At 47.2% G+C, this 12,946-nt stretch overlaps 1 protein-coding gene and 1 pseudogene across 1 annotated transcript; one reads left to right on the top strand and one right to left on the bottom strand.

Annotated features, from left to right (window-relative positions):
• Positions 1 to 264: 264 nt before the first annotated feature.
• Positions 265 to 4,629, top strand: LOC134434375 (serine/threonine-protein kinase PAK 3-like). The gene is made up of 3 exons (XM_063183040.1): positions 265 to 309; positions 2,992 to 3,129; positions 4,467 to 4,629. Exons 1-3 carry the CDS (start codon positions 265 to 267, stop codon positions 4,551 to 4,553), a joined length of 270 nt encoding a protein of 89 aa, XP_063039110.1. The 3' UTR covers positions 4,554 to 4,629.
• A 5,509-nt stretch (positions 4,630 to 10,138) lies between these two features.
• LOC134434374 (cytochrome b-like) lies at positions 10,139 to 11,268 on the bottom strand (annotated as a pseudogene).
• Positions 11,269 to 12,946: the final 1,678 nt, after the last annotated feature.

Raw genomic sequence — 12,946 nt, 5'->3', positions numbered from 1 at the left:
TGGACAGTTCTCCAGGAGATCCAACAGCACATTGTTAGCCTGAGAGTGGGGAATTCTTTTGCTTGGTTTCCTAATTGGAGCTGGCTTTCACGGTTTGTTTTTTTCTCCACAGCTGACTTTGGCCTCTTTGCTCAGCTCAGCCCTGAGCAGGGCAGATGGAGCTCCGTGGCCGGCACTGCTGGGTGGCTGGCGCCTGAAGTGGTGACAGGTCAACCATGTGGCCCCAAAGTGGACATATGGTCTTTGGGAATTGTGGGCATCGAAATGGTGGAACAAGAAGTTCCTTCCTGGAATGCAACTCCTGTCTTGGTAAGGTGCAAATACTCACTGATCCCACTGTCTTTCTCACCTGTCCCGTGTTCTGTGTGCCATTGGACAAAATCCCATTGCCATCTGCTGGCACCACTTCCACCAAGGTCCCCTTCTAAAAATGCCCCTGCAACACATCAGCATCTGCTGTAGCTTTGGTTGTATCAGAAAGGGAAGTGGCGGTTCAGAAACCTAACCAGTTCAGAAACCTGCCATTTTGGCCTCCAGCCATGCCTGGCATTTCCCACTTGTTTTTTGAACAATGTTGGAACTCTGTTTCTGAAGGACAAGAATTTTTCAGTGGACAGGGTAGACATGTGATAAATATCCTGAGAAATAGAGGTTAGACCTTCCCAGTTTCAATTTTATAGAAAACATAGGAAAAAAGGAAAAAGAAAAGTAAACAAAAAAGGAAAAGAGAAAAAAACTTACTACCAAAGAAATGCCCAAGCAGTTCTGCTTGCTTTTTCATTTTTTAAATGCAGCTCTTCTCTTCCATTCTGTAGCATCTTTTCCAAATCCTGTGGTTGTTGAAACTTTCAGGCTTTCAAGTCATCAGTACATTGTTCAGTCACGTGTGTGGGTGGCCTGGATAATTTTAGGATGTGTTTTTCTCTGACTGCAGTTAGAATTGTTTGCCAAACCCTTGGCTGTTTCTTGGTACTTTAACAAGTTGATGAGCTTGCAGGCAGGTGCCTGGGCTGGGATCCAGCATGGGCAGTTGACACCAGTGCTGTGTTTCTTTACCACAGGAGCAGGGCCATCCCTGGCCTGCACTGTTATAATGACAGGGAGGGCTCCAGCTCCCCACCATGGCCATTGGCTGAGCTCAGCTGAGAGTCAGGATAAAACCCTCTTTGTCACCTCTGGTGATGTGGGAAAAGGACAGAAAGCCGCATAAATTATTTGTACACAAGGGGAGTGCATTGCCATTTCTGGCTTTGAAATTCTCCTTTGGGTTAAAGAGGATAATAGCAAAGTCTCTTTGGTCACCATCTATTTCAGTGCCAAGAGCACAGAGTTATCATGACAGTGGTGGGCATTTTTATGGAGACTCCAAGGCCTCTTGCCATTGTTCTTTTTGTCTATTTGAGATGGATTCTGCAAGTTGAGGTTTGAATAGTTCCAAGTTGGTGTCTTATGTTTCTAAATACCATCTTGCAAAAGCAGAATGAGCTCTCTCCCTCTGACTTGTCAGCGTGCTAGAGCTTGGTTCCACATGAACCACACTGGATAATGATCAGCCAATGTCTTGCCAATCTACACTGTAATTCCTTGGCCTGAGGAGTATCAGAAAGACCTGCTGAGCTCCATGGACACTGTCAGCTGCATGGAAGTGAGCATCCTTGGCCTTGCTGAAGAAACTGGAGCTCAGCTTAGGTTAGATGCTCTTGAGCAGGAGAAAGGCTGGAATCGTCAGGTGTTTCCAGAGGCCTGCGTGCCCAGAGGGACTGAGTTCTGGGGAGCAGCTGGATGTTTCTGCACATCATGGACGGGGATTGCCAGACAGCTCAAGCCTCACCACAGGCAAACACTCCCCAGCTCTTCTCAGGCAACATTTGCTTTGGGTTTCAAGTTGTTCCCACTTGTCTGTCTGTGAAGATGCCCCTAAAACCACAAGGCAAGCCTCTCAGAAGTGGTGTTACATTTCCAGAAATGAAGAAAAGAAGCCCAAACACATGAAAGTTGCTAAGGCACTGGTTTTTAGAGAGGAACTTAACCCCCTGTGCAGTTTCTTCTCACTGGGAAACGTGCCTGAAACCTGGGCATGAGGGTGTAAAAGCCACAGAGTCTCTTCTGCTTCTTGTGCAGTGCTGCTGAAACACTCAGTGACCGTGTTTCTCTCCCAGCCCAAGCCACATTCTGCACGTCACCAAGCCAGAGCCTGGTGATATGGAGAGCCTGCCAAAACCTCCCATTTGTTTCCTGGCACTTTCTGGGATGGGCCTACCATTCATGCATTGACTTGAGTAGCCAAATGAGTAGAGGGTGATCATAGGGATGGAACCTCTCCTTCTGATTTGACCATGAAAGGTTTTTCTTTTCCATGTAAGGAAAGCAGAAATTTTCAGACTGCTGAGAAACAGAGCTGCAGGTGGCTCCTGTGTGTCCAAGCAGGCGTTTTCATCCCAGTACATTTGTGCATGGATCATAATGTGTCTGTGTTGAAGATGAGATTCCAAAGATTTGTTTCCTTACCTGAGGAATACCTGGTGGATTTCCTTTCTTTCCCTCCAATTCCCATTCTTTTCAAGAACAAAGCAAAAAGCTTGATTAGGTTTGTTTTGTGGCAGCGGTGCTTAAGGGACCAACAAGCACTGCAGAAATACTTTCCATGTACTAACCCTTGGATACAGTAGAGTTAGTATAGCAAAGTCCTTCTTCCAAAAAGCCTCTCAAGCTGGTATGAATCCTCAGGGAAGGAAATGTGCTTGTGCTGATGTAGTTCCCACTAATTAGGTCAGTCAATGTAATCAGCTGCCAAGGCAAGATCTGTGAGATGTTGGAGAGGCTGTGGCTGCATCAGGGTTTGGGTTTTTCGGTTGGTAAAGGAAAGTCATCTCTGGGTCTCTGCCAGGGCAGAAACTGCCACTACAGAGTGGAGCTTAATCAGTGGGATCTGGGAGAGCAGTGACAGATGGGAAAGAAGCAGGTGGAGCCTGGTGTCTCCTTTTTCCCCAGCCCCAACTCCTGATAGCCACAGGAGGAAGACAAAAGCTGCAGCAGCCCAACCTATTTTCATCTTGCCTGCGTGACTTCCTGAGCTGCTGCCTGCAGAGAGACGAGGCGCGGCGCTGGTCTGCCAAGGAGCTCCTGCAGGTAAAATGTGAAGGGGCTGCAGGTGAAACAGGCTCTGAGGGATGGGCTCCTCCTCCACTCAAGCCCAAGGCAGCAGATGAGCTCCCTTCCTCCTCACCTCCACTCTTGGTGCTCTTCAAATGAAAACAGTGAGGAATCCTAGACTGGGCTGGGCTGGCAGGGCCCTGTAAATGTCCTCTGGTGCAAGTGTCCTGCAATGAGCAGGGACATCTTTAAAGACATCAAGTTTCTCAGAGCCCTTTCCCACTGGAGCCGGAATGGTTGCAGGGATGGGGCACCTACAAGCTCTTGGGGCAAGCTGTGCCAGGGTCACACCATGCTCCAAGTAAACAAGTTCTGATTAGATCCTATTTGTGTTAAAAAATATTCATCCACATCCTATTGTAACTGGCCCTGTTAAAAAAGATGTCCTCTACTTTCCTCAAAGCCACTCTGAAGTTTTGGAAAGTGGCAATAAAGTCTCCCTGGGGCCTGTTCTTCACAAAACTGAGCAACCCCACCTCTCTCTGCATTTCCTGAGTCAGAGAGGTCCTCTGGCTGTTTCTGTCACCTTCTTTTGTAATTTGGTGGGGTGTTCAGTTTTATGTAATGGCAAAAAAATTGAAGTAGAGCAATGCAGGGTACAGAGACATGAAATGGTGGTGGAGGAACCCAAGGAAGCCAGTCCCAGCTGAGCAGAGATTTGGCTGTGGGCAGGAGGGGCTGTGGGGGGCTCACTGTGAGCCTCTGAGGGGCCCTGGTTGGTGCCCCCCAGCCCACCCTCAGAGGTTTCTGTCCCATTGCAAACAGGGACAGCTGGGAGGGACTTGTCCCAGCCCCATCTGCGGCCTGGCACGCTCAAGCAGACGGGAACTGTGCCAGGGTTACTGCCAGGTTGTGTGGCAGAGAGGGAACTGCAGGGCCCAGTGCCACTGGGCTGGCCCTGCTGGGAAGGAAGGTGCCATCCAGCACACGAGGGGCAGGGCATGGAAAGGCAGACACTGCTTTCTGTCCCTGTGGCAATCAGCACAGTGCCTGTCTTTCAAAGAGAGGGACCAATGAGAGGCTTTGGAGTTTCCTGAAAAGAAGAAACTCCAAGGACAGAAAGCACCATTTCTAGAGCACTGGCAGGGCTAAAATCTCAGCAAGATGAAGACACCTGTATAAATGGATGAGTGGGATTCTGGGCCAGGTTTGCCTGTGATGCCAAAGTCTGCACATAAAGATGGAGGCGTAGACAGTCCCATTGTTCTTCTTCCTGCATCCTTCTAGGAGCAGGAGGAATCCTGTGAAGCACTGAGCTTGGAAAGTCATGGTTCATTGTTTTTTGTTGATCTGTTTTTTTTCCCTTTGGGCAGCATCCATTTGTAAGATTTGCTGAGCCTGCGTCCAGCCTGGTGCCACTGATTGTTTCAGTGAAGAAGAGGAAGGAGACAAGAATGTGATAATCACATCAGGACTATTTATTCCTCAATCAGTTTAGAGTAGGATTGTAGGTTAGGATTAGGATTAGGATTAGGATTAGGATTAGGATTAGGATTAGGATTAGGATTAGGATTAGGATTAGGATTAGGATTAGATTAAGCACAAGGATAAGGATAAGGATAAGGATAAGGATAAGGATAAGGATAAGGATAAGGATAAGGATAAGGATAAGGATAAGGATTAAGATTAGGATGAGGATAAGGATAAGGATAAGGATAAGGATAAAAGGATTAGGGTTAAGGTAAGGGTTAGGGTTAGAGTAGGATTGTCTAATAGGACTGCAGAGTAGGATTGAGAATCATAAAGTTTCTGAAACCACAACTCACCTTGAAGATTCCCTTCCTTCTCACTCTGCGAATAAACTCGAGAATTCCTTCTGAATTGTCTGTTGTTTCTTAAAGGTGGAAAGTGAAACAGTGTCTTTGGCATGGTGTGAAAGTGGGGAAGGATGTTCTTCATTCATCCTCTCCAGACCACACTGCCTTTGGAATATGGCCCACTGGTCTGGTTTTGGCCATCTTTGGTACTTCTATTTTAGGCAGAAAGGGCAATGGCATTTAAAGGCAAAAGCACAGGAAGAATGGGGCAGCCCAAACATCTTATACAGATGCAGGCCTTCAGCTGTGACTGGAGAGCATTTGGGCTGCCTAAATGCAATAATCTCTTTGGCTGGAGGAGAGCCTTGCTCAAGTGAGAAAGCAGAAAGATCAGAGAGGGTGCTCGGGAAGGTCTCCTGTGGTGCAGAGCTGTCAGCGCCTGTGAGGCGAGAGCAGGGCCCGGCCTTATCCGGGCTGGAGCCCCAGCAGAGCCCCGGCAGAGGCAGGCTGGAAGGAGGCCCTTGGAGCTTTAAGAGGCAGCAGCCGAGACCTGGGTGCCTCTTCCTGGGAGCGGGCGAATCCTCCGCTCTCAGAGCCCAGGTGGCAGCTGGCTGCTGCCGAGGGGAAGCGCAGCCGTGCTGGGCATAGCCCGGCCTGGGGGCCATGGCCATCTGGAATGTGCCCAGGAGCAGAGAAAGGCCAAGGGCAGCCGCGGGCCGCTGGGCTGGCTGAGGATTCCTCCTCTTCTGCCGGCTGCCCTGCAACTCCTGGCAAAGGCCAGCAGTGTGTGCAGCACTCTGGGCACCGGGGCAGGGAGACGGGCTGCTCGGCAGGCTGGAGCACAGGGCAGCTCCTTCAGGCCCGGCACTTGTGCCAGGGAAGCGAGGCCAGCGTGAGGCAGGGACAGCTTGGCAGGGCCCATCTGCAGGAGCCAGTGCCTCACGCAGCTCTGGGAGGAAGCGCCTGCAACCCTGCAGTTCTGCACCGAGCCAGAGCAAAGGTGTGAGATGCAGAGTGTTTGGCAGAAATATTCAGGCCCACCAGGCCAGCCTGCTTTGTGCTCTCTGGCACACAGCAAGCGCTGTGCAATGCAGCTCTGAGCTGCTGGGAGAGAGGCACATCAGGGATGTGCCTGAGGCATGTGCTTGAGGAGTAAACTGATTTGGAAGGGGGCAGAAGGGTTTCAGCAGGCAATTTGCGTTTTCTTCATTAATTTCTGAAAGAAAGTCATAATGTGTTGCACACAGGTAGGGTTATTAGAAAAGAAAGGCCTTATAAAATCAGGCCTACCTATTGTTATGTTTGCCCGATTATCCCATCATAAAAAAACCACCAAACAATATTAAAAGTAGTAGCAATTTTAATTGAATATTTAAAATATAAAAATATAAAATTGGATAGAATAGAATTTGATTAAAATAAGGGATAATTTGTTTCTAATAATAGCGCATAAGCAACAGATAACTGCGGGGTACGGAGTGCAGGCCTCTGGGACCCTTGCCACATCACATACAAGCTTGCCAAGTGAATATTCGTCCTTATATACCATGTGTCAATGCCGTCTCCTCCCATTTTCGATTCTTCACACTTCTACCTCTGCCCTCATCATCACCTTTACCATCCATATGCCACCACTTGGTTGGCGGTCACGCAAGTCTTTGGGGGTCATCTGATGAAGATTTTGTAGTCCTCCTCTGTGTCCTTTAATTAACCTTTGGGTTACACCAAGCCAATACAATGTAAGCCAAAACTAACATAATTACTACATCTGAGTATTTTGGAGAGTTTTGTCAAAGAGTGGCTTGAGGAGAGAGGACACAGCCGAATTAATTTGGTAAAGATGTCCTAATTAGGGCAGAGGCCTTTTTGCAGGCAGGTGTCTGTTGGGAATTTAGGTGACTAGACAATGGAAAAGTACAAGATCGTGGCTAATTCCAAATCTTGCACCTGCGAGATAACGTGTCCTTGGGCCTAGCTGAGTATGATAAAGAAATGGACAGTGAGACGTGAGAAGTAGAGAACGTAGGCCCAAAGGAATGAGGAAGAGCTGATGGTATAGTTTAACCAATAGATTGCTTGGCTTACAGAATATTCATAAGCTTATTATTTGCTGTATAAGTGTTTGATGCTTTCTTCAATAAACTGGACCTGTGATGAACAATCTGGTGTCCTGGTCTCCTTCCTTCAACAGAGTATCAAGGCAATAAATCCCTTATAATTAGCATTTTCCTGGGACACAACCAGAGAGTTCCTTCTTTGTTAATTTTTAGCAACCATTATCTCTTGCTTTCCTCCTGTTCCTGAACATCTGCGGGGGGGGGGGGGGGGGAGGGGGGCATGGTGCCCCTCCTCTCCCTTTTTCTTCAGCATTACTAATTTTACCTGTTTTAATATTTACAAATATTAATTACTGTATCAATATTGATTCTTGTTTAAGTTGTTATCAGCACGAATCATACCTATTTACCACACTGTGGTAAATTCCCAGCTGGCCTGTTCCATCTTCTACGTGCAGCCAGCTAACTTCCCATGGGAATAGTCATGAGTGCAGTTAGCACAAGCTATTGTGCTAAGAAAACTGTTTGCATCTGTAATAAACAAGAAACCTGTCCCATGAGCATCCACGAAAGAAAAATGTAATCACCTGAGTAACAGTGAGTCTTAAAAAGAGAGAGTCTTAACATGTACACACTAATACACCTTCTAAGCAATAAATTGTGTGGCAAGGAAACTACCAGCCAGTTGAAGTTGAACACAAGTCTGTGAAAACAGTATAAAAATGAGTTATGTGAATAAAGAATTGGCTTTTCCTGCATGAAGAAACTGAGTCCCAGCTGCTTTATTGACACAGCAATGTGGCTTCACTCAGCAAGAGCACCTGCAGGGTGTATTGATGAAACACTGATGTTTGATTCTCAGAATAGGAAGGAGAGGCATTTAGTCTAACAAACAGGGCATAGTCTTTTGAATTCCTTTAGCTTTAACAGGAGTGCTGAACCATGTATTCCCCCACTGCAGTGCTTACTGTGTGCAAGTGGCTATCTTGGCCTTGAGAATAAGGAGAGTGGTCCTGCTAAGAAGGTAGCTGGAATGCATTCAAAAGGAAGAAAGTGTTTTAGGAGGCTCTTGACCACCAAAGGAGACTTTGAGGAATGGGAATATTTCCCAAATGACTGTGTCAGGAACTGGAGTCATGTCCCAGGCCCTGCCATATTTGATCCATGTTTGAGCAGGTTGACAAGACAATGAAGAAAAGTGTCTTGTTTAGCAGGTGGGACCATGACCCTTGAAAGAGAAACAATGGATTGGTCAATGGGTGAGCAGTCAAGCTTTGAAAGGAGAACAATGCACAATGGAGCCCTTGGTGGCAGGGAGTCATGGAGTCATCCTGAGCCATCATGGCCTCATCTCACACGCCAGGCATGTGTGAGCTGCTGCTCTAACTCCTGCTGTAAAATTCCACTCCTAAGCAGGAGATACAAGGCCTAGTTCTGGGCTGAAGGGTTGAGAAGGACGAGATGCACAGCGTTTTGATCCAGGGGATGTCCTGGAAGTGCACTGCCTACCTGCTCCTGCTGTGAAGCACCACGCTCCAACTCCTTCTCCTGTTCAGTGGATTTTTGGGAATCCAGAGGTCAGTATGTATTATATGCTACTGCAACTAATAGAATGAATTTGCTTTGCAAGCCCAGTTTTGTCCTGGGTTATTTTGTGCATGGGTCACCTGAACCTGTGACAATGACCAGCAGGGAGCTACAGGACACTCCTACTCTGATGTCAATAAATTCTGAGAAGTGATTGAAATATGTCAAAAAATTGGAGGTAATGTTTAGCCAGTAAGTTTCAGCAAAGTATTGAATGTGTCTTAGTTCCATGGATACAAACTACTAGGTGAGATTGCTGGGTGTGCAGGGCTTAGGGAAGTGATTCCCTGCGCACCCAGCACTGAAATCAAGTAATGCCTCCTTTCTAACCCTGAGCTGGCAGCAGGGATCAGGCCTTGTTTGGTCATTTTCATTTTGACAACTTCTGTTAGCGGCTAAGAAAGGTCCAAATGAAACCTCCTCCAGCTGTTTTCCTCTGGTTGATCTTTTTAGGCACCAAAGCTCTGTTCCACGGGTGGCCTGGGTGTGTGCAGAGCAATGCAGCCCCCACAAAGCCCTTGGTTTCCCCATGAGTTGCCAGTTTGGCTGCTTCCAAAGGGGAAGAAAGGCAGAGATGTACATCCACAGGAGGTCATGTCCAATAAAGGTGCAAATATGTGGGGAGATTTGTTAGCAATTATTTCAGCTGTTATGCCAAGCCAGTGCCTTCTCTCCTGCTTCTGTGCATTATAGGTGAGTAATGTAATAGTTGGCTCTCACAATTAAGAGACAGATATTATGTGGATAGATATTATGTTCAAATGTAAAGTGCTGTTATTGTAATATGTCCTCCCATAGTCCTCTTTCTTATCCCCCTTGTAATAGTCTTGGTAGTCAGGGCATTTGGGGAGGGCTGGCTTGTGACCAGCAGGCGGGGTGTAACAACAATTGACCTCCAATCAAGATGCAAGAAAGTAATCTCCACCACTGGACGGCAGAGAAAGAATTGACTGACAAAACATTGGGAGGGGCTAAGGGTACAAAAAGCAGAGTATCCCTTTTGTAGATGAGCATGTGGCTGCTAATCATGGAGACTTCCCAGTGCTGCAATCTTTCCTTTTACAGTCTTTTCTTAAGGTTTAATAAATCTTTAAAAACCTAAAGGTTGCCACCTTCTTGTAGTGACATCAGAAGGTTGCCTTGGTGCACAGAAGCCCTGAGTGTCAGAGCCCACTCCTATCTGCCTGACTGGGGTGTCCAGGGCACCTACACTGGAGCGCGGATACTTGCATGTATATACCTAGCTGCCCCTGTGGCTACAGACACCCCCGTTTTAGCTGAACGCCTTGACAGGAGCTTTACCAAACCAGTGGCATCCTAATGCTCTTTCTCTTTCAAAATCAGAAACTCAGTCACTAAGAAAGAGCAGGAAGACATACAAAAGCCAGGTAAGGATACACCCTAACCTAAGTAGAGAGGAAACATCTACTTACTTGTGAAATGTGTCATAAAATAGGCACCATAAGTAATGGCATAGGCAGCGAAAAGCAAAGGAGCAATTCACTCAATCATTTTAACACTGCCCTGCAAGTTTGCAGGCTGTGCTCACACAGTGGAAAAAGCAAGGCTCCTGTGAGTGTGCAACAGCCCACTGACAATTGCCTCAATCAGAGGGAATAGAATTAGAATGATTGTGAAGTATGTGAATGAGGCTAGTTGGCCAATGATGATGAAGGGGTGTCCTACTGGCTGGCTGCCTACTCAGGTTAGGATGAGGACGTTGGCGACTAGGGTTCAGAACAGGATTTGTGATAGGGGGCGGAAGGGTATTGATTGTAGTTTTGATGTATGTAGTAGTGGGGTGAGGAATACGACGAGGATTGAGGTGGCTAGAGCTAGTACGCCTCCTAGTTTGTTTGAGATGGATCGGAGGATGGCGTAAGCAAATAGGAAATATCACTCGGGTTTGATGTGAGGAGGGGTGACTAGTGGGTTGGCTGGGGTGAAGTCTTCTGGGTCACCTAGGAGGTTGAGGGAGAATAGGGCTAGTGAGACGAGTAGGGAGAGCATTAGTACGAATCCTAGGATGTCTTTGATGGTGTAGTATGAGTGGAAGGGGATCTTGTCACAGTCTCTGGGAATGCCTAGCAGGTTGTTTGAGGCTGTTTCGTGGAGAAAGGTGAGATGGAGGAGAGTAAGGCCTACGATGACGAAGGGAAGGAGGAAGTGGAGAGCGAAGAATTGGGTCAGTGTGGGGTTGTCGACAGAGAACCCTCCTCAGGCTCATTTGACTAGTGTTTGCCCGATGTAAGGGATGGCTGACAATAGGTTTGTGATTACAGTAGCTCCTCAGAATGATATTTGGCCTCATGGTAGGACGTATCCTACGAAGGCGGTTGCTATAAGGGTTAGGAGTAGGATGACTCCAATGTTTCAAGTTTCTTTGTTTAGGTATGAGCCGTAGTAGAGTCCTCAGCCGATGTGTGGGTAGATGCAGATGAAGAAGAAGGAGGCTCCGTTTGCGTGGAGGTTGCAGATGAGTCAGCCAAATTGTACGTCTCGGCATATGTGAGCGACAGAGGAGAAGGCTGGATTGGTATCTGCTGTGTAGGGCATAGCTAGCAGAAGACCTGTGACGATTTGAGTAATTAAGCAAACGCCTACTAGAGACCTGAAGTTTGATCATGTTGAGATGTTTGATGGCGCTGGGAGGTCGATTAGGGCTTGTTGATGATTTTGAGGATTTGGTGGTTTTTACGAAGGTTGAGGGCCATTGGTTATTTCTGTATGTGGCTACGAGGATAATGAGAATGGATAAGGTGAATGATCCTAAGTAAGCTTTGATTAGGCCTGAGTGGAGGTGGTGGCAGTTTTGGTTGCTGTAAGTTGTAGGCTGGCTAGCCTCTCTGGACCTACTATTTTGTATCAGGAGAGGTCAATTAGGTGTGATGCGATGTTCTGTCCTCCTTTGAGGAAGTTGGTTATACTTAGGCGGTGGGATAGGGGGTTAAAGTATCCTAGGGATGTTGAGAAGTTTGAGAAGGGGGCTTGTTTGGTCAGGATGAGAAAGCTTTAGCTTGGACAACAGGAGCAGGAGCCTCGTGAGGGGCCTTCAGCATCTCCTCAGTGCATCCAAATATTTGAGCCACTTTTGGAAATGACTTTTCCCCCTTTTTTTTTCTTTTTTTTTTTGGTTTTTTTTTTTTTTGGTTTTTTTTTTTTTTTTTTTTGTTTGTTTGCTTGGAGGAAGAGGCTGTTCATTTTCTTCTTCTCCCAGCTGAAGTTCTTTTCATCATTATTTTCTGCCCTTTTATAGCACTGGGACTGGGTCTGCTAGAATTTTAATTTCCAAGGTATCACTTCTGGAGAATGCAGTAGTTTTGCATGAGAACACATCATTCTGTGCAGGGACCTTGGTGCAGAAGGAACTGTTGTGGTTCCAGGCCAGCCAGTATGGCCTTACAGATCACTTTGAGCTTAGTAGTGCTCATGCCTTTTTGCAGCCCAGGGAATCAGTGTGTGTTGTGTTTGGGAATTCAGCAGGAGGTCAATGCCCTTGCATTCCAGCTGCTCCTCAGAGGTCACAGGAGCTGGAAGGGGCTGGGCTGCATTTCTGATTCCAGCCAGTTTAGCTCCACCAGTGTGGTCGAGTCCAAGAGAAGAACTTGCCTGAGCACACATGCACAAAGAGTGCAATTCCCAGTGCAATGCTCTGGGTCTGATCCCTTTCTGTAAGGACCTACATGCTCCACATTCCCCAAGAGTGTGCTTTTTTGAAGCAACAGGAGAGCAATCTCAGGATTGTAGTTGAGTGTGGCACTGGCTACCAAGTTCTGATATCTGTAGCAACAGAGAGGAGAGTAAAGAGAGATTTCAGTAACGAAATCTATCTATCTATCTATCTATCTATCTATCTATCTATCTATCTATCTATCTATCTATCTATCTATCTATCTATCTATGTAACATTTACATAATTGAATCTTCCTGGCTCTGGTCCAAGGCAGTTGGAGGTGCAAAGGTCACCTAAAGCATCCCTTTCTGGAGAGGATTAGAGACATGTTCCCTCAACCGATTCTGAGCAGGCGGAGATGTTTTCCCCTCCAGATATGATGGTTTTTCCCTTCAGAGTTGTTTCCCTCCTCTGGCCTCTTGTGCCCTGAAGTCTCCAGTTAATTCTTTAAATTTCTGCCTGTCCTAGAGAGGTGCAACAATTCCATGTTTAGGTGGTGTTTGGTGACTCTGGTCACACATGCATTATGTGACACATGGTTTCCTTCACTGGCATCCCCAGGGCTGTGTAAGTGCATTCATTCATGGAGCCTTAGGAGAGTCTTCTCTTTCCCCCAGCAGCAGCAGCAGGGAGCGGTGGCAGGGTCAGGACGAGGAGGAGGTGGCTGCCTGGCCCTGTGCTCCCGGGCCCCAGGCCAGGAGGGCTCTGGCTGCAGCAGG

This window comes from Melospiza melodia, unplaced genomic scaffold, assembly GCF_035770615.1.
Source record: "Melospiza melodia melodia isolate bMelMel2 unplaced genomic scaffold, bMelMel2.pri scaffold_35, whole genome shotgun sequence".
Classification (NCBI taxonomy): Eukaryota; Metazoa; Chordata; class Aves; order Passeriformes; family Passerellidae; genus Melospiza; species Melospiza melodia.
Note: the sequence above shows the minus strand (reverse complement) of the source record. Positions and strands in the feature narration are given on the sequence as shown.